Raw genomic sequence first — 26,591 nt, forward strand, 5'->3', positions numbered from 1 at the left:
CCAAGCCATTACCACATGGTGGCTTGGCATGGTGAGAGATGGAAAAGCTGGTGTTGTACAGCCTCCAAAAGAAGCTGGTTTTTTTCTTACCATTGGTTATCTCTCTTTCCTCTGTCTCCAGCTCTCCCATTAATGACTTCTTCCTACTCATGATTAATAGCAAGCTTTCCACTCACATCCTTTCCATTTCCTCCTGACAAAATAGTCTTCTTCATTGCAACAGCGTATTCTTTTTTCTTTGTTTAGTATGCAAATTTCTCAGGGCAGAATGATCTCTCCCTCCATCTCCTTTCTAAACAAGAATCACCAAATAATTATTTGACACTTTGGTGCTCATGTGGCGCTGACCACAGCTGTCTTCCCAAGTTACCTCATCAAGCTGCTGATTCTGGATAGAGATTTCAGCCTCCTGAAGCATGAAGATAAAATGCAAAATACAACCTTAGGTATGACATCAACTGGTAATGCATATCAAGCTGGAAGGACTTTAGGGGTTTCTCCTTGAAAATATTTTTCCCCTAAACACATTTATTTGTATTCTCTGAGATAGTCTCTAGACTGTGGAGATCAAAGAGAGCTGGAAATCCAGCAGGGTTTTAAAGTGTATTAAAGGTACTGTGTTTCAAAGCCACATGGCTGAACATTTAAGCACCATGGAAGAAATGAAGTAGCAGGTGGTAATACCTGTAAACATGATTGTTCTAATCTTAGTACTTTTCAATTTGTCAAAGCCTAACTGTGTGACAAAGAGCCAAAATAAAGAATGCTGTGTGCACATGCAGACACACACGAGAGCATAAAACCCAAGGACACCAGCCAGCTTTGGGTTTTCCCTTTCAGCCACCTTTCTGATCTTGTAAGTCATTTACAGTAACAAGAATGTGTATTTACCAGGCTTATGTGGAACCTGGCAATTCTAAGTATGGAGTGCTTCTTGAGAGATTTGAATTCAGAAATGTAATTCCCTGCTGCACTTCTTTTTTGCTGAGGTAAAAAATATAAAACGCCATCCACCATAGAATAGTAGCATATTGTAAATGTCTGCATATTGTGAATATATATAGAGAGACACAGTCTATAATGTTCCTCACTTAGCATCTTATACATTATATAAATATTTTCAGGTGCATTCACAGAATCAAAGTGAAACAAAATGAGACTGTTTTTATTACTCCTAAAGAAATGAGAAAATATTAACAAGTGGTGTCCACAAGATCTAACCCCTTTCCTACCGTAAGTTTTTGTGCATGTTTTCTGTTCGGCTCTAGCTGTAAGTTGAAAACTTCATCACTTAAGATCACCTGAGATCCTGGCCTGTAAACAAATAACTATTTCTGTGTCCTTCCCATTTCTGCAGAGTTTCTGAGGAAATGCCTTACTTACTGCAAGCTGCCATTGTAGTGCTGAAATCTGTTGTTGAGACACTTGTATCCCGGAACCTGAGATTGCTCATATTGATTTTATTGGACTTTGTATCCGGATTTGCTGATTTCAGATCCTAATTTTTTAATACTACTCTGCTTCAAATGTCTTGGTTTAGCTCACAGCAGCCTCGTCTACTATCACCACAGATTTTATTGAAGGCAAAGTGATTTATGAATGGTAACTAGAGCTCTTGTAGGAAACACTATTGAAGACTGGGGATAGTGGGGAGCAAATAAAGATAAACTGATCCTGTATGCTCCCAAAGAAAACTTCCCGCAGATTCAAGGTTCTTGCACATTAAGAAAAGATGTCTGTGGCTCCTGAGCTCATTTCCCCTGTGGATTAATGATCCATAAGGGATTCTTCGTACCAAGGAGGAGTAAAACCCCCTCCTGCTTTTGGCAGGCAGGAACATAACTGGGGAGATAAATGCTTTTAAATTTCTCTGAACTTTGCTGTTGCTCCTGGGTAAAGGATTTCCCTTCTGGAATCCATTAAAATCTGTCACTCTCAGACAAAGACTCTTCTTCCTCCTCCCACGATCTGTGTGAGATGCTTAATCTCAGCATCCCAGGGACGTAACCATTTGTGAGCTGGAAACAGAGCATGAGCTGAGCCCTTCTGCTCTTGAGGTACCTCCTCTGGCTTCCTTTGCTTGCAGTGAATGAAACCTTTCATTGCAACAGCCTCTGACTTGTGCCAGAAGGTTCAGGACTGACTGGAGCAACAATGGGTTGGCAGAGAGGTATGAAACTCTTTAAAATGTGGCATTGATTAATAAATAAAGATCAGCTTTAAACACAGGGGAGAAACTGGGATGAGGTACAGCTCCATGACACTGTTTTTAAGAAAAATTGCAGCCTGGACTTTTCCTCCCTAGTCCTCTCCACAAATTGCATTTCCTTTAAGGAAAAGGTCATGCCTTCTTTCCCAGGCTGGAAGCCTTCCCCAGACAGGAAGCGTATCCTGTGTCCTGTTTTCTCCAGAGTCCAGCAGCAGAACAGACAGCAGTGTAACTTCCATGCTGCTGCTCCCACTGTGCTGTTTTTAAGTGATCTGAGTACCAAATCTCTGGCTGAATCTTCCCCCCACCTCAATTGTGGTGCAGCCCCAGGGCTTGGCAGAGCTGGCAGCTGCTGAAGATGCCCAGAGGGAGAAATACAGGCCCCTCCCTTTGGAAGTCTGGATGGCTATTTTTGTCTGATATGAAACTGCAGCAGTCACTGGGGGGAGATGTGGGAGGGGGAAAAGCACATGTTCTGTAATTGAAGATTGTCTCTGTGATTTATTCCCGCAGAGAAGGGTAGATTTTCCTCATTGAACGAGAAAAAGAGACTTGGAAACAGTAACAGGTAGCACATGCCCTTTTCCACCCAAGTGATCTCCTTCACAGGTCACACGTGAGAAGGAGCTGGGAACCAACCCTCCCTAGTCATGCCCTGCTGCCTGCAGCAAAGAGCAAGGTCCAGGACTTGTGGGTGGCCGAGGGACGTTCACCAGGGAAATGCGGATAAATGTGGGTGCTCAGCTTTGCAATTGATTTTGTTTTCCACTACTTGGCACTTCAGGGCACCAGCTTGCTGTCTGTGGACATGAACATCCATATCCCTTAGAGGATAATTTCCTCCCACTCCCCCCTCCACTGAAAATATCCTTGGTGAGAGGAGATGTAGCAAGAAATGCAAACTCTCTCCCTTAACAGGCACAAAGCCATGGCATGTCAGCTGTGGCCGAGGGTTATGTGTCTCCCCAGACTCCCAGGGCCCCACACATCTGTCTTTTCCATTCCCCATCCTTGCTGGGATATTTCCAATCCATCTTCTGGCTAATGGGATTTGGTACCAATTTTCCCTGTCCTTTGTTTCACTGCCATTGCACAATGAAGTGATGCTGTAGCATTACCAGAGCTGTGTCTCCCTTAGCCCTCTCCAGCTGTTGGGCTACACCAGCATTAAGGAAAAGAGACTTCTTTCCCAGGGACAATGCCACCTCTGCCCATCTGCTACAGAATCCATGACAAGTGGTGACCAGTGTGGGTTTGGTCCTGATGGTTCTGGGTTTTCTTGACTAACCAGAACTCAAAACCTTTTTAATCTCTGCCCATGGAAGTACTGGATGGTGCTGATGGGCTGTCTTACCCACTAGAGCCAGTAGCAGATGCTTAATGGAGAGTTAAAGCACAGGCCGACCATCAAGGGATCTGAGGAATGGGAAAGTTTTGAGCCAGAATTAGTAATTCAGAGTTTAAATGGGTGCCTTGGGGTATAAAAGCTTTTGCATTTACCAGAGTTTCTCATATGAAGTACTTTAACCTCCTGCTCACATCCAGACTTGGCGCTTGGCAGGACTAAGCCTTGTCTGCCGCTCTTCTTGAACGAAATCTTTTAACTTGGAGATGAAAGAATTCAACCTTTGAAGCTCAGCATTACTGAATGCACAGCTGGTGGCAGGGAGCAGGGAACTCCTCTGTCCAGTTCTCCCAGGCAACTCCAGTGCCTGCAGGGCTGTGTGACCATGACTTTATCATTTTGTCCCCTCCATCTGTGCAGCAGCTGCCCACCCCAGCAGTGATAAAGGCTTTTGTCTGAAGCCAGCTGTGCAACCCAGCACAGCACAGAGGTGCTGGTAAGCCTAGCCCCTGTCTTGGAATGCAGCTGGGGCAGGGAGCATCTCTGTCACCCCTTCTTCCCTCCTCATTAAGCAGGCCTCCTACTTCTCAGGCAAAAATATCCCATGTAAGGTCTTAAAGAGTTAAAGCCAGACTGCTCTGTATGACCCTTCTTAATAGAGCATGTGCATCTCCTAGGGAGCACTTCTTGCTGCCTGTCTCCTAAAGGGACTCTCAAGAGCAAACAAGCTAGAAGGACAATCCTTAGAGCTCCTGCTTGTGTGTTTAACACTGTGGGTGTAGCAGGGGAAGAGGGAAAGACTACTACATCCTGTGAAAAGAGCCAGGTGGATTTAGAAAGGCAGATATTCAGGTCTTGTGGAAGAAGGAATTAACAGAGAGGCCCTGTAAATCTAGGGCCTGAGGCCTGTTTTGTCCACTCCTTTAAGTTTTCTATTTGATCTATACAGGCAGAACCAAAAAAATGCAAAAAGGAAGTGGGCTTTACTCCTCTCTTGTAACAGATACATACTTGTGTCCAAGACCTGCCATGGCATGAAGTACAGCACAGCTCCCCCTGAAATAAACTGCAGCTCACACATATCTCAGGGTGGAACTTGGCTCTTAAACAAAATTTAATGGGAGTCTGCTCTGGCTGAACTCTACTTATGACTTCATATTTTCCAGGCCTTTGCTGCTGATGTTGGCTTGTTCATTTTTCTTTATTTTTTTCTTTTCATTCTCTGTATAGTAATAGGTGTTTCAGTGGGATAACTTGACCTTATGAGATTGTTCCAAAGCATACTTCTCTGGAGGCAGTGGTAAATAGTTTTGATGTATTATGAAAGTGCTTTGAGAAATTTGCAGGCTGTCTCATGACTGCTTGAGAAGGCAGACATCTGCATCCTGTTAGGCAACATCAAGTGGTGAATTAAACTAGGAAGCTGGAAAGCAGAGAAGGTGTACAGAGGCTATATGTTATGTTCCTGGCTTGATTCTGTCGTGTTTCTCATACTCATAAAATGGAGTTTTCAAAACCTTCACCATCGGCCCAACTGAGCAGGTGGAATGTGTGAGAGAATGGATTTCAAAGGAAGCAGAAGCAGTGAGAGCTCTTGCTAATCCCAGCTTGGGTGTGAAGCACTTGTGTTTCACTTGGTGTGTTGGGAAAGGGCCCTGCTTTGAGCCAGCAGGGCCAGCAGTGGCTGCTGCTGCTGCTTGGCCGCAGAGCCCCGCGGCTGCTGATGCAGCTGTGGAGGAGATCACCTCTGAAGGAAGGATGGCACGGGGTAACAGCTCTGCCCTTGGGTCCCCATCTGACAGCTGAGAGAGGGGCCCGACTGCTTCGTGCATTCCAATATAATCTTACATCGGAAATACCAAGCCCAACTCTTTCCATGGCCTTCTAGAGCTGCTGTAGTTCAAAGGAGTCACTGGACTCTGAATGTCTGGAGTTCTCTGCTCTGCTCAGAGCACTCTAGAAGTCTCCAGCTTTAACCAGCTGATTTTCTCTTTATGCTTTTCTTCTGGGGAACTTGTTTTTCCTGCATATAGACTTTTGATGTCCTACAACCACTCAAAAGAGCATTCCTGCTTTTTGCCCTCTCTGTCTGCACCTAGCAAACCTCTCCCTGTTAATGGCAGTCAGACTACAGATTGGCTTGGATCAATTTGCCAATAAGTAAATAGCCTTCTAAGTAAACAGTAAATATGGATAAATAAAAAAATATTAAATGTGGGAAGGGGCTTTCCTTTTGGTGAGCTGGTTTCCTGCTTGGAAGGAAAATGTTTAGGAGCAAGAATGCCCTTTGCTGCAGGAATGTAGTGGCCAGCTCAAATCACTGTTCGCTGTCAGCTTTCCTCCAGGGATGTTTGATACACTTGGAGCAGCCCAAAGGCTTTACAGTAAGTGAAAAATATGTTGATCAGAGAAGTAGCATAGCAAGCATTTGTTGCTATTGAAAACTACTAGACCATATTTCTTTGCTTAATGACACACATTAATCCTCCATTGAAATTTCCATGGCTCTCCAAACTGAATCTGGCTTTAAAGGTTCAAAATACAGTCCAGACTATAAAAACGTAGCATTCTGACCAAAAAAAGGAGCTGGAAAAAAGTCTCAGCAATGTTCCTTTGTTTTTTCCTTTGCTGTTTTACTGAGGATGTCATCTACAAGCTTTGAAATGGTTTCAAAAACATGGCATTTTTAAAATTGGTGATTACAATATGAATATTATCCAAGTACCCACTGCTACTTCTGTTTTCAGTCCAGGTTTCTAATGAAATGAGTCTTATGTGCTCCTGCTGTCTATCTGTCTGCCTGATCATCTGCTCATCCATCTGCCAGTTCTCATCAGGAACTTTTGGGTCCACTGACCAGTCTCAACCAGATTTGAAAGAGAAACAAGAGTCTTGGAAATTAATTTAATTTTCCATGTTGTATGAAAGTCAACACTGTCTACAGGGAGCCTTTCAACTAAACAGTAAAAAGGACTCCTTATCAGGAGATTAAACTAAATGAAGTTCTTTTCTACTTAAGAGTGTAGCAGCATCAAGTTTTGGCACGATTTGTTTCCTTCCATAAACATGACTCTAACTTAACAGGCAAAATACAGAGGGTAAGACCCCATTTAAGCACCTACAGGAGATATCAGGCCCTTCTGACCAGGGCATGTTGAAAGCTCTGCAAAAAAATGGGTCTCACTATCTCATAGCAAGGTTAGGCCCTCAGCACAAGCTTTGCAAAGGGATAGTTAAGCAGTGCTAAAAATGTTTGGGATTTATTTTCCCTAATTATAGACTCTAGAAATCTAGGCTTCTTTAAGCTATTCTAAGTTTACTTATTGGTTGATGGGAAGGAAATTCCCACACCATACTCCAGGATTCACCACACCTTGTGGAGGCTGAATAGCTCTTCTTGCAAGGAGGCATGTCACAACAGGACAGGACAGAATAGCTCCAGCTGGAAGAGGCACACAGCTATCATCTCGACCAACTGCCTATTAGTCTCCTTCTGTAGCACCTGTAGAGACAGCTGAGATCACACAGACTCCTTTCCAGCAGTCAAGGCTGGTTATTAGCCTCCCACCTACATGGTCCTTGACATTAGCAATGAACTGTTAATGAATTTCACAACAATATAATTCTGTGCTGAAAAACATTCACTAGATGGCTTCAGTGCAGGTCTTTTCATGCTTTGCTCTGTTAATGTGTTCAATATGCTCGTTTCTAAATAATGCCAGACAGTTGTCCAAAAATAATACACAAGTGATCCTTTTTCCTTTTTCCCCCAACAATTATTGCACAATTTGTCTAGAATAGCTCAGATGAATGGTAGATGGTAAAGAAGTTTTGCTAAAATTCCTCAACTCTGTTCAGACAGCTTTAACTGATACAGAAATGCTTTTCAGATAATAATGTGGCCTTTGTCTTTAGAGCAAATACGCAGAAGGAATCTCCATATTCATTGAAGAGACCTTGGGAAATAAGAAATATTGTTGCCCTGAGCTACTAATTGCCTTGCAAGTTTCTAAGGTGTTTTAATATGTTTTATTTTCTTTGTTTAATATGCTCACTATTCAAAGCATTTGGAAGATTGTTTCCACTACAGATATCTCCATTAATAATATTAATCCCATCTGTTCTCCAGGAATGATCTCCATGTCCCTGAAGAACATATGCTAAACAACCTGACATTTCCACATGCAACGCACAGTAGACAGCCTTAGGCAAGCACTGGTGTATGAGCTGGATGGAGCTGAATACAATTCATATCAAATAAGCCAGGGGACAGAGCACAAGAACTCCCATTTCCAAGAATTATCACCTGTTGGGCTGCTTTGCTACAAAATATTGACAGTGGGAATGAGCATAAATGAAGAAACCTGCCCATGTTGGGAAAATTATTATACTTTTTTGAGGATAGGAGCCTGGTACTTCATTCTTTGAACTCTTACAATATTATCAGGCTTTCACCAGTTTCCAGGTGGTTTCTAGGTGACATTATGTGTAGTTTGATCATATCAACTCTAGTTTAAGCACAAGGTCAAGCTTTTTCATCTCAATGAGAAATAGGCATTTATCAGCCTCAATAGAATAATGGCCATGTTTCTATCTCAGCATGTCTGTGTTTATTAAAATCAGTTTTCTGCCAGCAACAGAGTCAGTGGAGCACTCTTGCTTTTGGATCTATGCCCCCTAAATCCCACCCCCAGTATACAGAGGCTCCCTCCCTCAGCAGGTCCCCATGGGGAGGGGGAGCTGCAGAGCTTCTGGATCTCTGTGCCTGATGGCTGGAAAGCTCATGGTTACTGCACTACTGACTGCTGCTAAACAGAGCTTGAAAATGCTGAGTCCTCACTGCCTTTCCTTTAGTGCTGGGCTGCTCTGGTCTTCCTTTTCTCTCCAGTCCACAGAGTTCATGAAAATTGAAGCACTCCTTATCTATGCCTGCTTTTCCTTTAAAAACAGTTGAAGTTGAATAATGGAGTCAAAATTTGTGAAGGATAAAAGGACAGTCAGGCAGATAGCAGGAACAGAGAAAATCAGTGCAAAAATGCTGTTGAATGTATTTGATGAAAATGATTCAAATTCTAGCAAGTAGTTCTGACTGTCTTAGTTAAGGGGACTAATTTTAACTAATGTTTGTCTTCATGCCAAATCCATAAATGCTTAGTGCCATGTCCATCAAAGAGGGTATGTTTCAAATGTAAACCAAAACCTAATCTTTAGAAGTTATTTCAGTCATTAAATCAAGCACAACAACATTCAGAAACAGAGGTCACCTTATCCTCTTAAGAAACAACCAAAAGGCTTAAGAGTCTTTCCTGAGGCTGCTAGACCTGTTAGGTACAAATTAAAAGCTTGCCTTGGTAAATAATTACAAGCAGTTTAGCAGTTAAGTTGTCTTACTGCTTAATTAACCACTTACACAAGGGACTGGGAAGGAATAATCGCCTACTCACAGATCTCTTGGCCTCTGACTGTTCACTAAAAGGTTCTGACTCGAATTTTTATGCTTATGTTTTTAACATTAAAAGTTTAGATCAGTGGGGTATGCTGTTTTCATGAACTGTTTCTTGAGAAGTATAAGATAAATATCAGCTACAGGTGGTGAGATGGGCTTTCACTGTGTCTGTGGTCAACTGCTTGGATTACCTATGGTCATCTGCAGCATTTGCAATGATTAATCAGTTAAGCCAGCAACTCCTGTCTATTCAGCTTTGACCTCAGTGAAGGAGCAAGTGGCTGGCTTGTTCCCATTTTGGTTCAACAAAAAATTAATAGAACTTAAAATTGTTGGCTTTGGAGGAAAGTCAGGCAGAAATTAGGAAGAATCATCAGATCCACTGCATATTTAGTGTTTCTTTCAAAACCCTCTCAATTATAAAGCCTTCAAAAGGAGTACTCTGATCTGATGAAGAGGGAAAAGGTGGGAGGAGAGGCAAAGGCCGGAAAATGTCCTGATCATGGACTGTATATGAGAGATTGATTCATACTCCATTTGTCACTCCTTCCTCAATGAAACAATTCCAGGTCAATTTATCTTCCCCAGGAAGATGTTAGACATGAGTTGGCTGTGACTGCTATAGAGGAAAAATGTAAATGATGGCCTGGTTACATCAACTTATTTCCATGGAAAAGTAAGGAAATTTGGCAGGGATGTAACTATACATATGAAAGAGACAAAACAGGACACAAGTTCCAAATTGCCACGTGCAGCATTTTTTCAATAGATTGGACCTTCCTCCAGGTTCTCACACTTCATGCACCTTTGTATGATAAGAAGGCAACATTTGGTCTTCAGACATTGAGCAACTTTCCCATAGGAGCACAGCAAACACTGGTCACTGCAACATTTATAGTACTTCTAAGGGGGCATTGACCATTTGCCAGATGGACTTAATTGCCATCAGAATTGGTGGCAATTCTCAGGGTTCAACATCCCTGAGCAATGAAGTTAAAGTCTTCAGTAACTTCAAACTGAAAAAAAACCAAAAAACCAGTACATGGTTCAAACTGTTCAAAAGGGGAATTTGAGGGCACTGTCAGTTCTTTTTCAGTTCTTTTGGGGGATAAATGGAAAAGTTAGTTTAAAAAAATCTGTATGTTTTTTAGCTGATATAATCCTTTAAAACATTTTTTTCTCTTTTAAAGTTTGATATGTGTCTTTTTAATTTCAAAATACAGAATATCTGTTCCTTTTAAAATATCCTTTTTATTTTTAACCTAAAATAGTTTCCCAAATTTTATTACTATTTTCTCCTTTTTCCTCTTATCATTAAGGGATATCATACGATTATTTTTGACAAGATGACTTTTAGTGTATCTCTCCATCTCTGCTTTTCCCCAAGACCCAATGGCAATTCAGCTTCACAAAAGGAGAAACTGTGTGAATGAAACCATTACTTCCACAAACATTGTAAAACAGATTTTCTCTTATTTACTTTATAACATTCTAGAATGGTGAAAAACTATTTTGCTAACACTGTATACTAGAATCAAATGAAATTAAAATAATGTGACAATCCTAACCTAATTGAACTAATTTGATAATTGCTTTTTATCCTTTCTGTGTTATAAAGCATCAAAAATCTTGAACAGACCTTTATTTGAATTAAACTGTACTTAGTCTGTTTAGAATTAATGACAAGGTACTTGTTAGCTGGGATAACAAGAGAACTGGGCCCAGAGCATTTTAATTTCGTAGGTATTTTTAATCTGCATGATGTAACTTTCATTTTCAAAACCATCCATTTACTTGTCCAAAAGATCATGTGATTGTTGTTGTTATATGACACCATTATTTTCCTTATAATAATTTAGTATACAAGTGGCAGCCAAATTATTCTGTCTCTTTTCCAGATTGACAGATGAGAAACTGTTCCTTAATTTTGAAAGAGCAGCCTTAATGTTTTTCACAGTCTAATGGGAGATGGTGATGACTTTTTCAGCCGAATATGTCAAATTGATGGGTTCAGGCTAATGACCCTTTGGGACAAGAGATGCCAGCTCTGGCAGGGCACTGCACACTTACTGGCAAATATTAAAATAGGTAATGACTTTTTTTCACTCAGAATGGCCTCAGTGTGATGCATCTGATATTGTAACGGGCCAGAGAGCAGCTTGAGCAATTAACATATTTCTAACATGAAGTTTTCAGAAGTTGGTTCGGCTCATTTTTACAGACACAGCTGCAGTCAACCAGTTCTAACTATAGCTTGTAAATTAAATTGGTGTGCTGAGGTTAATAGATTAATGATTTTCTCATGGATGCAGTGTGTTGGCAAGACACAAATATAAACCAAAGGGCAAGAAGAACATACCACAGTTGCATAAACAATGGAGGTGTTAAGACTTCATTAGTTTTTCTATACTAAGTGTGTGATAAGAAAAGTCCTGCGTCAGTGGAGAAAACAGGGACACATTAGGACCTGCTTTTCCAGTCAAGAGGAACCATGACTGCAGAAGAGCCTACAAAGAACAGAAAGAGCCCCTTGGAAAGGAACAGTTATGATAAGTACATTTTTATATAAAGAATATTAAAAAAATTAAATTGCAGTAGTTGTAGAAAAGGTTTTTAACAACTACAAAAGCTGCCTGGTGGACTCCCTATACTCCTCAGTGCTTTCAGAAGTTTATAATGTTTTATCGAACCCAATCAAATACCTTAGTATCATCTTGAGAGGAGGCAATTAGAACCTCACCTAAATTCTTTACATAAAAAGGCAGTCTTCTTTTTAAGTTACAACTTTTTAAAAACAAGACAATATTATTATGGTCTGTTGCACTAAGTCAATTGATACAAGCCAAAAAAATGGACAAAAATTTATAAGACTCTATATTACTAAGTAAACTGTTTTTCATTTGTCTCATTGCAACCAAAGTTATCTTTCAAATGTATGGAAGAAGCAAAGAACAATCAATACTGAGGTAAAACCCTCCTCTGAATTCCATCTCTATCTGGCCTGAACCGTGAACTGGATTCATGAACTATCATTCAATTTGAACATCTCCCTTGTTTAGTGGACATGCATGGACAGATAGTAGGAATGTTTAAGACAAAACCATTAAACATTTAATAGCCAAATTCTAAAGACACATTTCAGCCTACAGATAGAGACTGCTTACCCACTACTGCCTGCAACAACTCAGTCAGTGTTTGGGGTGGTTCTGCAAAGCACATCCCTGGATACACTGAGGTAAGGGTGGGCTGTTCTTCATCTGAAAAGTCCCATTAACAGCAGATTTTCATAAAGTGATCAGGTGAGCTGATTCAAGGTGAAATCTTCCTGTGTATTTCCTAGTCTGCATGCCTAGGAAAGTCCTGAGAAGGAAATGACTGCCTTAAGGATTTCAGCCCATCATTCGTATGGATTGAATAAATTTCAACCGCTTCTCATGCAATGAACAGGAGTATCAAGAGGGAGAATGGGTTGTGCAAGAAAGCACTTAAAGACCTACTTGAGTGTAATTTAGCAGCCAAGGCTTTGTCTGAGATTGTAACCCAGCAGTCAGCAATGGAGCATCGTGATAAGAGATGCTGGGGTTGTTAAGAATCAAAAGCACAAGCATGTGGCTTGGAAGATCCTGAAAGACAGGAGCAGGAGCAGTGCTGCCTGACTGCTGTCAGTGGCTTTGAAACCTGTGTTGTCAGAGCTGCTTATCACCCACAGATATCTGTGTATTCACTCAGCCTGACAAACTCCCAAATGCAGGATCACCCACAGGTGCATGGGAACCATGACAATGGGAGTTGTAATCTCCAGCTTTTCGTTCTCTACTCAACACTGCCAGCTTCAGTCTGGAACTTTGTCTAAGGAAATTGGAGAGGCCTTGAGAAATTTGGGGTAAGGTTACAGTTACACCATCAAATTGCCCTTGTGGATTGCACAGTAGAGATTTGGCAGTTCACACCAGTAGGTTAGATCTATCCTGTAGGGTCATTCCCATGCATTCCTGTCAAATGTGCCAAATGGGGATCCCCTTGCAGGTATGGTTTTCCTTTCATGCTTTTCCCATCTGTAAATCCATAGCAATCAAACGTGTAGGTGCTTAAATTGTTGACTAAGGTCCTGACTGCAGAACCACCAAGAGTACAAATACTGGATTTTTTTAATGGAAACTAATTTAGCAGGCAAAAATGATGCTTGAAAATTAGAAAGCTTGAAGTTCGCTACAAGTTTATTCCATGTGTCACTGATAGTAGCCACAGAATCACTTCAAAGTATTGTCTCCTGCAAGGAGAAAGATCTAAACTCTGAGCTTTCTATGCTGAATGGGAGAAAGTATTTGGGGGATGAATATGCTCTTTCCCACCACCATATAAGTTGAACAGCTTGTCAGTTGGAATGTCTTAACATGGTTAAGATGTTCTTCTAAAGCAGAAGTCTTGCTCACTGATAAGTCTTGCATCTTTATAAGGACTGCCATTATACTTTATTTTTTCCTTGAAGACTTGTTCTCTGGTGTCACAAAATCATGCCAAAACCTCACTTTCTGTCTACAAAGCACATTAAGTCCTTGGCATTGTAAAGAAGAACTGGAAAGATCTACTTGAATGAAGTTCAGATATAAAGCAAGTGTAAATGTTAAAAAAAAATTGTTTTAAAGCTAGTGTCAGAATTTTGGGGCAGGAAGTGATTTATGGCTTTTAGTGGTTCAGATTTGCGATTTATAGAACAAAAGAAATCACTACAACTGTCAGAAAAGTGTATAATGAGAATAGGAGAGTGTTGAACCTCAAGCAGAGTTTTCACTGCTGAACCTGCCTGCTTCAAACAAGTGTTCCTTAGCCAAAATGGAAGGGGATAGATTAAAACTAGGGGGAGGGGGGGAACTACTAAAATTCATAAAAATCAAGTTTTACTGGAAAGTTGGACCCGAAGGAGGTAGTTTAACAAATTTACCAACAAATTTAGCAGGAGTAAGTCACCACTGGCTATGTTAGCATACAAGTCAGTTGCACTGGTGTGCCATCTGTGAAGCACAAAGCCAGAGATCTGCTTGCAGTATTTAAGTCAGGAATATTTCTGGAACTTTCACAGGCTGCTGCCTTCTCAGCAGGATGTGATTGATGAGAATGAGACAGGTAGCAATTGTCATTCTATTGCAAAAATTCCTTATCTGTAAGTTTATGAGCAAAACTGGAATTTGATGAATGTCAGGTCATGACACAAAAGCATTTCTTTCTCATCATTCTGGCTTTTAGAAACACACTTTCCAGCAACAGACAATTTGATTTGTGTGTTCTGTTCTTGATTTGGTCATCTCATTCTGATGGCCAGAAATTTTATGAAAAACATGTTTCCCCACAATCTTTTGATTTCTGTGTGTCATGGTAACCAGGGGCAGTAAATAACAACAATGTTCAAGCACTTGCAGAACCAGATTGTAGCTGGACAAGGGCCAATATAACAGGGAGAGGAAGTTTTGCAATGACAGTGTAGCAAGAGATAACACAAAAGATGTTCTTGAAACAAAGGGAAACAATCAAAACAGGTGCAACAGCAGCTATTGGAACAGAGACCTCTGAGCACTCTGCATGTGAAGAAGAGCAGAATAAAGACGGTACAAGGCCAAAGCCATTACTGAGCTAAAAGTTCCATCAGGAAGCTGGATGTCTTTTTTGCCTCAGAAAGTGAAGATTCAGTCCTCAGCAGTGCAGTAATGCACTGTATTTCTCACACAGACTGAGTTCAGAGAGGCCATGCTGAGGTTCCTGGCCAAGCATAGATTCCCTTCTGGACAGCAGCCACTGTTTCACTCCTGCTCAGGGAAGATGGTCTCATTCCACCACACATGCCTTGCGTGCTCCTCAGCCATATTTCAGGAAGGATGACACTGCTTGAACCTCAAACAATGCCAATACTTTCACACCTGCCTAGCAATACTGTAATATTGCCGTGAATCACATAGCTATTTTTGGACAAAGTAAAATTTCAGAGACAGTGTAACAGGGATTAAGAGGTGTCTCTGTGCTCTACATCAACATTGCTCCAAAACTGATTTGGGAAGCAGACCTTGACTGTCTGGTCATTGGTGGTAGCTGCAATGTCCTGGCACTCCAACTGATGCAGCCAAAGGCTGGCTGGGAGGACAGCAAGCCTGTTCTGTGGCCAAAAGGAGACACACAAAGGAGCAGTCAAGCCCTGGTTCTTGTAGTAAAATGGGAGCTGTGGTGAGAGGAGCCACATCAGGGTGTCAGCTGAAGGGCACAGCACTGCCAGTTTAGCCCATCAGTGCCACCTGCACCATAGCTCAAGATGAGTCCTGCATTCTGTTGCAAACTTAGAAAGATGGAAATGAAAACTTTTCTGCAAAGTGATGATACTGTAATCCATTCTCAAAAAGCACTGTGATGGCAAGTCCTAGAGACAAGGCACCTGCTTGTTATCTGAATCTGAGAGGCACCTAAGAATGCCAGGTATGAGCAGAGAGTTACTCATAAACCTTTTTATAATTAAGGGGATAATAATTTGATCTGGAATTAATGTTTGGCAGCAGCTGTGTGGCTTGGGAAGCACTTTGGAATTCACACCTTCAAGTGTTTGATTGCTGCAGAGGAGCCTGCTTTTTTGGCATGCAGTATGTATTTGGTGTGTGAAGAAATACAGAGCATTTTGACCTTGAGGCAATTAATCTCTTCTGTGCACATGGATTTTGAATAGACATAGACATAATAAGAGGTTTTAAATTACAGAAGATGTGCTCAATCTTTCCATCAGTATATAGATGGAAGAAAATGTGGGAAGGATCTCTGGGGGAGAGAAAAGCGCACTAACTTTCTAAAAAAAGCCCCTCCCATGTTTGAGAAGAGGTGGATCCTTTGAATCTGAGCTCTTCTCATTTTGTTACAAACTGATGTTAGAGACTGGACATGAGCAAGGAGAAAACTGCTGATAATGTTTTGTCCTTGAATCATATATACAGATATAGCAAAGGGCAACCCAGGTATCAACTATAGTGTCACTCTTGAGTTTACAGAAGGACTTGGAGTTATGTTTTCACCTTTTCCAGAGAACTTTTCTATGTACTTCATTTACCAAAGGGAAATTTTAAATAAAATTTAAAATAAATTATAATGCAGTCATGTTATTTGATTTGTCAGCACTGAATTCAGACTTACTGTGCATGGGAACTGTGTTTTGTACCACACACATGAGAGGCTTGCCGTGATTCCAAATGTAAGTTGAAAAGAAACAAATGCAAAGATTAAAAACAGGACATTGCAGATAAATAAATATTAATTGAAATCAATACACATAGATTAATTAGCACCAAATCAAGATCCAGACCATGCTCTGAACAGCCATAAATGGGAAAATAAATAGACATCAACCTTTTTCCCCCCAAAACTACCTTTCTGAGAGTAATCACAGTACCTAAATGCTCTTAATTTAAGCATTCACTGGAGGATGTTACAGGTAAGTGCTCATAATACACAGTAGGTGTTTCCCTGGGGGCCATGATAGTTTGCATAATGTGCTAGCTATTTCTTTTCCACTGCTGTGGTGGCAGAAAACTGCTACAGTAAGGGTAACTCTAATGGGAATTTTCATAAATGTCTTTTGCTAACAAGTGGTATTGATTAAGTTCCAAGTTTCCCAGGTTAAAATAATACAAAACTGCCAGTACAGTCACTGCTCTTCCATATGATCCAATTTCTTTTTTATAATTAACTTTTTTATGTTCTATTCTATTTATAGATGGAGAAGTGGAGAGCCCCACAGCTGGAGCAGATGTGGCTGTTATTGGAGGTGAGTAGCAGACCGTACTAAGCAGCACCATAAGAATTAAAACAGCAGGTTTGTTGATTTCTTGCATTTTGCAAAACCCCTGCTTTGCTGACAAGACAACAGGAGCGGCACAATTAGAGTTAATTAGGCCAGTGGGAAATCTGCTCCCAGAGGGGCTATTGGCAAGATAACCAGATGAGATAATGAGCACAAACCATGTACTGAGCAGTCCCACTCTCATCCATTCCCCATTTTAGGATGAAATACCAAACAGTCAAAGAGAAAAGTCAGTCTCTGATTTCCCTCAGTATTCACTGGATCAAGCTTGTCCTTTAGCACAGAACTGGTGCAGCACCTTTGATTTGAGCGATGTTAGCTCATACCAGCTGACCCTTTATTGCTGCAGAATTCACCACACTCTATTTCCTGGTGTTCCATTAAAGCTCTCTCATGCATTTAAACTAAATACAGTTGTCAGAATAAATGAGCAAAGCTACGTTCACAGAGTGAACCTGTCTTTTTATTTTTATTGTGTTTGTTCATTTCCATGCTAACACACTAATTTCAGTCATTCACAAGGGGCCATACCAATCATTAGTGCAAATTGGTGAGGTTCTGCTATATTTCCCTCAGGTCCCATCTCCTGTAACTTTAATTTCAGCTTTCTATGAACAAGTAGCAGGTAAATTGATTTGTACTTAGTCCCCTAGGCTTATTAATATTGTGCTACATCTAAAGCCTATTAGAGCCTCTTGTGTCAAGGGATACCACTGAGGTCCTAAAAATTGATGAAGCCCACGCTGCAACCATGATATTATTTTCAACTTGAAGTTCTTTGTATAAGCGATTTCATTTCTGCTAGCAGTAACTTTACCTTCCAGAACCAAGCACCATGAAATCTGGGGGATAATGTTAAGGCATTATATATGCTATATCTTTAAAGACAGAGTTATAATCTTTATTTACCCTGCTAATATTCTGTCTGTTCCTATGATTTTATGCCAGTAGGGTATCCACACTCAGTTTACTGATGCTGATAAACCTAGAGCTTTGGAGATACCCTCTCTTGCCACTTATCTTGACTATAAGATGCAGAAAAGAGGTACTCTCCACCTTCCCCTCATTGTATCTGCAGAGTAGTAGGCATTTCCAGGGAGCAATTCTTCTGACAAAACATAAATTTCACTTCTAGAAGAAATGACCCCACACACACGTTGACAGCAGAGGAAGCCCTAGGAATGTTCTGTTCAAGTTCTTTTTATTGTGTATTTCTTTAATATTTGGCTTATTCCTGGATTCATATGAATATAGAATCAGCTCAGTATCATGTACTCATACAGAATCACAGTAAAAATGTTCGTAAGCACATCCTGGATCCATGCAAAAAATCAGATTAAAAATTTATAAAAGTCACACAAGTTGAATAAACTTCAAAATACTTAATTTTTTCAGAATTTTTAAGTCAATAATTTGATCTGGGAGGAAAGGGATAGAGTTTGTAGGTCTTTTAAGAATGGACTTGTCATGAACTTGTCTCTTTCATGGACTTCTACCTTTCAAAATGGAAAAGGATCATGAATTTACTTTTTTCACTAGATGTGTTTCCATTCACCATTTAGTCCTATGCACATTGAGGTCATCTATAGAAATTTTTGTCCAGTCAACACATAGCTGGAAATTAGTCCAGGAGACAAGAAAGATCTACCCAGAACCCCTTCTTTCTGCCAAGTGCCACTTTCACATTCATTACAATCAAACTTTCTTAATTAGAGCACAGAATGAAATGGCAGCTTGCAAACACAGACCAGTTCCAGAGTCACCCAGCTCCTGCTATTTGTTAAATGTCCCCTATGAAATGCTCAGTGCCCTGAACATTTCCTGAAATTGAGAACACTTGAGAAGGCAGTGTTGGGTTGTCTGCAGCACGCCCACCCCAGGTGTGTTACCAGAAGGATGAAAGAAACCTCTTGAAAGAAACCCCTTCATGTTCTTTTACTTCTCATTTGTAATGAACTTTTAGCTCCAATATGTTCAATCAAATCAAGCCTTAGATTTAAAAGAAAGCTAGTAAGAATTTTTCCAGTATTCCTGCAGTATCTACAGCCCATCTTGTTTGTTGCAGCGTGTTCTGACTGCCCACTGCAACAAGCAAACCCCTTATGGCACATGGGCTTTTCCCTACCCAGCAACTCAGGTCGTGATGTCTGGCTGTGAGACACTACTCGTGTTTGATCACTGGTGATCCATTTAAGTGGTTTCTTCCCCCTAGGTGTGATTGCTGCTGTGGTGTTTGTCCTGATTTGCCTGCTGGTGGTGATGGTGCGCTACATGTACAGGCACAAGGGCACCTACCACACCAACGAGGCCAAGGGAACCGAGTTCGCCGAGAGCGCCGACGCCGCTCTGAAAAACGACCCCGCTCTCCAGGAAGCAGTGGATGAGAGCAAAAAGGAATATTTCATCTGAGAGGCAAGGATTTCCATGGAGACTTCCCCGAGGGAATCAATCAGAAATGTAACATCAACAGAAGTACTAGGAGATGGATAATACGAGGATACAGGCGAGCATCCTAATTGAAAAGTATCTCTCTCCTTTTTTTGTCACTGGGTTGTTTCTTTTCCTCTAGCAGTGAAGAACTAAATGCCAGATACTTGCCTGTTGATTTTATTAGCAACACAGCTGGTCACAGTTGAAATCAATATCAGATAAGAAGAAACAAAATCTCAGTATGAGTGATACACCAAAACCAGATAAAGATAGCAAATGTCAAGCCTTGACATTTGGTGAAAATAGCAGATGCCAAATGAAAACATCCTCTTAGAGTTAATGATGCATCCTATTCTGATATGATGAAGAACTACCTGAAATTGAATTTCAAATGGTAACAGAACAAACATTAAACTAGATAAAGGTGATCTAGCTTGAAAAAAATAAATCTAAAGCCCAGATATCCCCCCATCCCCTTAAATGTGCATTTTTATTTGCACAGGGGGCTTTATGTTGGTTTTTGGGGGGGGATTTACACTGGGATTTCTTTTTTTAATATTTGAATTTTTTACATATATAAAAAACAAAGACACTTCAAAGAAATAAAACTCTTGGAAAACATGGAAAAGGTAAGAGTGAAGGATTTATTACTGACTTTCCCTGCATGGCAGCTTAAGAACTGCGAAATGTTGGAATTTACCATATAGTAGACAATAGTCAGTAGATATACAAATATGATTCCAATTAGTCTGTAGGTTTTCTGCACACATGCATAAATAGATAGATATTAAAAGGTAAAGCATCCTGGTTTGAGCAGGCCCCTTGAAACAATGGAGCTCAGCTACAATTTTTTTTCATGTAAGATATTTTTGCCTGAATATTTATTTATTTATTTTTGCATTAGAATATTCTCTGAGTGCCCCCCGGCAGGATTGTAGGTTTTTGCAGGGAGAGGAATTCAGTTCTGGTGCAAATATGAGCACATCTTTCACAAATGCAACCTTATGACTGTAACTATAAAGAAGTTTGTTCATCTGCATCCCACTGGCTTTATTTCTCACTCTGTATGGCTTCTTTGTATCCTTTGCAGTGTGCTAGACCAGAGAATTACACTGACATCGATGCTTTATTATAAATAAATAAATAACTAGATTATTCATGGTGGGTCACATGAAAACATCTTATTCCTCACCTAAGAATCAACAGTGATGAGTTTCTTTACCCCAGTAAGTTGGCTTCCTAATTGAAGCCCACAATTACCTCCAGAAGTAGGATAATTGTTCTCTGCACCTGCTCATCCACAGCTGTCATGGTGCCCTGGACTACTGAAAGTAGAGGTGGAGAAATGCAAGATAACAAACAAGATACTGATGAGCTCTGCTCAAGTTGAGCTCAGCTCAAATATTTTTTCCTGTGCTTTGATCTATATATGTGTGTACATATATATAAAGTCATCTACAGCTGTGCTTTCAAGACACTGTTGCTGATCACTTGTGCTCACTTCTGGGCACCAAAGCTTGGGAAGCTCCTGGACTCTGGTGTTTGTTATTGGCCTCAAAAATGCTGTAAGAAATCTGATCAAGGTAAGACTGAGGATCCAGCTGAAGAAACAAGATATTTTTGTCTTTCAATCACAGTCTCAGTCTTTGGTCAGTGCTTGAAGAAGATGGACTCTGAATTATTTTTAGAATCCCAATTCCTTTAATTTTCAATCTTAAATCCACATGTGTTAGCATTTTAACCAAAGACTGTGACACTTGTGCCAAATTTATTAAATGCTTAAGATGATTTCTGTAACACACCATTGCAGAACCACATTGTATTCTGTGGCTAGTGCAGTGTAAAATGCACAAAACACAGAGCTGAAATATTTGATATTATGCACCTGCCTCCTTCTTAGACCCATTAATATTTTAATTATTTTTAAAATATTAATCATTTTTAAATCATTTTACTTCTGAAATAGGAACTATTTTATTTCTCTGGGACAAGTGTTAGAAAAAAAATCACTGAGCTTAACTGTAAGACTGAGGTTATAAAACTGAAGACCCCTGATCCTCCAGTTCAATAAAATGTAAATATTTCCTCTGAGAAAACGATAACTGGGGTAACTTGAGCTCTGCTGCATCTCCCACAAAAATGTGGGAACACCAAAGAATTTTCCTCTAGCCCTAGCAGGACCCATAGAGGACTACCAGCCTTTTGTCCCCTTTCATACATTCAGAACATGTAACATTATCATAGCTGTTAAAGAAAATTGACTTTACAGAAAAGTGTGATGGCCATAGGGAATAAATTCCTGCCTCACTCCTCAGTCTCATGACTGGCTTTTGCAAGTTGAGCTTGCAGATTTTAATCAGACACCTGCATCATACCTGTTACACACAGGAACCTGACTTAGTGTTTCTTTTGGTGTGGATGTGAGTTTTTAAATTATGATTTAGACAAAATGCCACGCTGGAATTGCAGAGGCCAGATTTTCTGTTGGTATACCATGAGCTCAGAGGAGCTCAGCCAATTCTTACCAGTTCAGTCAACTTCAGACTTTGTGTCATTGCTTCCCTTAAATCTCAGCTGAATGCAGCTTCTGGTCTCTGACTATATCTCTTCTTTGTAGCTTAATTAACAATCTTTATCCCATTTTCTCTATTTATCTAGACTGACAAACAGTTCAAGCATTCAGGAACAGCTTCCCTGTTGGTAACAAGCCACTTTGAAAAGCTGGGCAGCAGCACTTCTGTCATGAGCTGTGGTTTCAGTGAATTTATTTCTTTACTGTGTCCTTCTGGTTTTCAGGGCCTTGTGTATTTAGAAATTGCTCAAGCTCACTCAACAGAGAGACGAAATGGTTTGTGGAGATTTTCTGTTTCTTTGTTTTCTTCAGGAAAAACTTTGTTTTGTAATGAAGAAATCTCATGATATCAGGTGACTGGCACATTCTAATGGCCTCATCCTGCTGGTTTTTTACTCATACAATAACTCAACTCTCTTGAGTCATTCAATTTAGTTGTAAAAAGAGTGCATTACAAACTTCCTATAACTTTAACAACTAATTAGCAAAACATCCCTCTGCAGGCAGCATGCTGTGCTAAAACAAACGTGTACAGCGCTGAGACATCTCAGTTGGCAGCCGTAGCTTTTCATCACTGATGGCTAAATGATTTTTACAGTTTGCTGCCTGAATAGAATAATTAATGAAACAGATTCTTCTTCCCCCACATGAGAAGTCCCTCTAATGCTGTGGCCTGTTGTCCTGCAGCTCTTTGGTGCCTCATTTTCTCAGCTGTGGCTGCTGTTCTTGCTTTCACTCCCTCAGCTCCCATCTGGATCTCTACTGCCTTCTCTATGGCAAAGGATTAGCCATTTACTTATGCATTTATTTACCTGTTTTTATCTGTGAAGTTGCTCTGCCCCTCTCGGCTAGGTAATAAAAATTCTCAGAAAGGTTTTAGGTTTGGCTTGCCAATCCTACATCAAATTTGAGCAAATGTGACCAAAATGACTTGAGACAGATTTACAGAGTGATCACATATGCCACATTTTTACAGACAACGGGTTTTAAAATAGCACTGTAAGTTCTGTAGTTAAATTTAGTGCTATGAATCTCCAGTGATCATCTCCAATGTTTCTCCCTAAACAAGGCATCATTATGATGATCCCTCAAGCCACTTGATTTTGTCCTCATGCCTTAATGCCCTATGAAAACTTGTTGAATCCCACTTTGCATAGGAAGTCTTAGGTCCACATTTGCAAGTATAAGTCATTTTTAAATGATGTATGGGAAAGCAGTGCACCAAAATGACCAATATTTGCTGAAGCTGGCAGACAGGAAATAAATATGATCCTATTTTTTTAAGATATGTGGAAATAACAAAAATTAAACATAGTATTTCTGGTGACATTAGTGAATGACATGGGTTCATGAAGCTTTCAAACTCTCTCACTGATAAAAATAATCCCTTACAAAGGGAAATTAATCTTCTTTAAACCATTTCTTTTTGTTAGTCTTTGAAAAAAGTTTTCACAGATTCAATATTCTGACATTCTCTCTTAACATCTTGATCTCAATTTCTTCTAACTTTGTGAACATAACTGACAATCCTCCCCTGCATAAAAATGACTGCTTGCCCATCTCAGCCTCTGAAGCATCGTTACAGCTCAGCAGAGTAATTCTGTCTGAAAGAAGTCTGTCCCCATTGTGTTCCTGGCCAGCCAGACCATGGACCTGGTGTGCATTTTTTCTGGGGCTTGGCCTCTGTTGTTCCAGGTTTTCCCCAGGTCCAGTATGCCACTGCACATTAATACACACCTGAGGAGAATTTAGTCAGCCACTTGTCAAGGAAGTGAGACATACAGACATACATATGTGTAAACAAGACATACATGTGGGTAATTTTTTTTTTCTTTTTAGAAAAAAACAAGACCAAATCACTTTGGGATACTATTAAAAATAGGACTATGGGATTTCTCAGAACATCAAGTTTTCTCTTAAATCAAATCTAGGGATCACGGGAGTACATCAGTACATGGAAATAAAAAGGACTATTTTCTTTCAACAAGGAATGCAGACAAAGTGCTGAAACATTTATAGTCCCAGGATAAGCAGAAAAGGACTGCACTTGTTAAAGCCTACAAGAATTCCTCACAGAACAGAGGAAACACTGAGACAAGATGCTGAGAAAATCAGTAAAAAGGTGCAGAGCGAGAGAAGGTAATCTGATGCCAATAGGGATGGAGAGAAGCTTTTCTTCAAAGAAAATAGATATTCCTGCTTGGATAAATCAGTGTATTTGCTCATTGTAACTGCTGACAACAAATTTCTTTGAATTTTATGAGATGTTTTCTTTGAATTAAATTAGATGTTTGGATTCCTTGTGTGTGCAGCTCCAATCAAAAAATTGTGGTACATACACACCAACAGGACACTCCCATTAAATATATTAAAAGCTGTTTATTGCATTTTCTAAAATCTCTCATTCTTCACATAAGAAAGCTTTGTGTGTTTAGAAACTGCAGAAGCCTCCCAGCAGCAGCTCATTCAGGACAGAATACTAAATACTTGAACAAGCAGTGGACCCACATCTGATGTCTGGAAATTTGGGCACATAAAGGAAGATAACAATACCAAAATAAAACATAGATGGTGAGCAAAAATTTCAACCATATTACAAAGAAGTTAGATATTTGCTGTAGTAGAGATCATTCTCTAGTTCAAGACAGTAGTATTGCAAGTGACTGAAAGTAAGGAATCTTTATTCTACATGCCCATTCCCTGTATGGTTGGGACAGAATCCCACTGCATTCAGTGGGACAAGCATTTTATTGATCATATTTAGCCTTCCTGCAAAAAAATTGTATTTCCACATGTGTCAGAAGGAAACACATTAAATTAAAATAAAATCTTTATATGTGCTGATCTTTTAGCACAACTTCTTGCCTTTACACCTTTTCTGTTGTTTCAAACTGTATGTATGATGGAAAGTATCTGATATGTTGTACTAAAGACTATTTGGATTGCAGCTTTGCTATGAAAAAAATGGAAAAAAAGAGCATCCAAAGCTTACTGCTGATTTTATGTTAAAGCTGACTATAATGTCTGTATTTACCAAAGCTATTAATACACTGATGGTGTAAATCTACTATATTTTGAATGGGAAAAAAAAAAAAAGAAGAAATTACTAACTTTATAATTAAAGTTCTAATTTTCAGCATTTGAAAGGCTCTTCTCATATTTTTCTTCTTTTTCAAAACATCATAAACTTTTAGAATTGCCAATTATGTTGCTTTCATGTGAATGTAGATCAAAAAGGAATAGTCAGCTAGAATTTTTCTTCATAGAGCATACAAACCCTAAAAGATATACTGCTGGGGTTTGCATTAAAAAGCCAGAGAAGCTTTTGATAGATCTGAGAAGGAGTCAACCTTCAAATGAGAAATCAAACAATTGTTCTCTCTGCAAAAACATTACCCTGTGGATGTTGGTGTGGACCTTTGCCCTTCTCTGTGATCTAAGGCATGGTATTCTTAAAAATTCTGGGCAGATTATAAACATCTTATGGCTATTTGCTGTTGGCTGACCTCCCTTCCACCCAGCTGGTACCAAATGTGAATGTTTCTGCTTTGTTCTTCATGCTCTCCATATAACTTATCTTTTTTCTTAATACATCCCCAGTTTAAGAGCATTGAGAGGATGTGCCTGGTATAACAAGTATTGCAATGGAATCATTGAATCGTTAAGGCTGAAGAAAACCTGCTGGATCATCAAGTGCAACCATTAACAATCTTGGCACTGCCAAGCCCTTTTTCAAAGATCACTCCTGTCAGTGAGAAAAGCTCTTCAGGTAATTTGTTATTGGGTCAAGATGGTACCTCAAAGTGGTCAAACCTGGAGCGTGCAGAAGGACAGGAGATCACCTCAGTTTTGATATCTGTGGAGAACTGTTCCAGTGGGCCTCTAATGTGCCATAGGATTTGATGTGTAGACTGGAGGCCAGCACCAGCCAAATGGTTCATCAGCAATGCTCTAATGCTGAAGAAAGATAAGCAGAGAGGAAATGCTACTGAAGAAAGACTATAAACCAGGTCCTTCATTATGAGCCAGAACACTGTGGAAACTGGACCTTGACTTGGTACCACATCAAACAGGATCCAGTGTTACTGGAGGTGCTTCCAATTTGGCAGCCCAAATCTGTGATATCTTTTACTGTTACCAGTGGCACTGCATGGCAATTCCATGGAGACTGGCCATGGGATAACTGCCAAGGAATTATCAAAGTGTGTTCACACCAAATGAATTCTTTATGGATGGCCAGTAGTTGACAAGCTTATAGCAGAAACAAAGAGGTGAATAAAAATGAAGATTAGCAAATAAAGGGCAATACATGAAAATAAGAGCTTTCAGAATGAAGTGCCATCACATAGCATGACCTTACACGTACACATGATTTGCTTCATACCTATTCTATCAACCTAAAGCTTCAGCACAAGATATTTTGACTGCACCCAGAAAGACTTTGAAGTAATAAATCTGTTTCCCAGCAAATATTTTGATTAGCATTTCTATTTCAGCTTCAAAAGAAAGGTTTCCCGCCTTAGCAACTAATCTTGCTAGAACTATAGACAGAAATGTTTCTTAATTTCCAACCTTTGCTTAATGACCAGGAACACCTGAATGGTCACTTAGTTTCCAGTACATTGTAAAGAAAGCATTTAATCTCCCTGAGGGATTGCTACCAAATTCACTTGGAAGGACTTCTCAGTGTGACATATGGGTATGTTGATAAAATGCAACTCAGCATCATATTCTTACTTACTGGAAACAATCACCTTTATT

General features: G+C 39.9%; 1 protein-coding gene across 1 annotated transcript in view; it reads left to right on the forward strand.

Annotated features, from left to right (window-relative positions):
- GYPC (glycophorin C (Gerbich blood group)) overlaps window positions 1-24,969 on the forward strand; it is a 33,391-nt gene extending 8,422 nt beyond the window's left edge. The window contains exons 2-3 of the mRNA XM_059852776.1: window positions 16,742-16,792; window positions 19,041-24,969. Coding sequence (XP_059708759.1) covers window positions 16,742-16,792; window positions 19,041-19,237 — 248 coding nt within the window. The 3' untranslated portion in view covers window positions 19,238-24,969. The remainder of the gene's footprint in view (window positions 1-16,741; window positions 16,793-19,040) is intronic.
- The last annotated feature ends 1,622 nt before the right edge of the window (window positions 24,970-26,591 follow it).

The sequence above is a fragment of the Haemorhous mexicanus genome, chromosome 8, assembly GCF_027477595.1.
Source record: "Haemorhous mexicanus isolate bHaeMex1 chromosome 8, bHaeMex1.pri, whole genome shotgun sequence".
NCBI lineage: Eukaryota > Metazoa > Chordata > Aves > Passeriformes > Fringillidae > Haemorhous > Haemorhous mexicanus.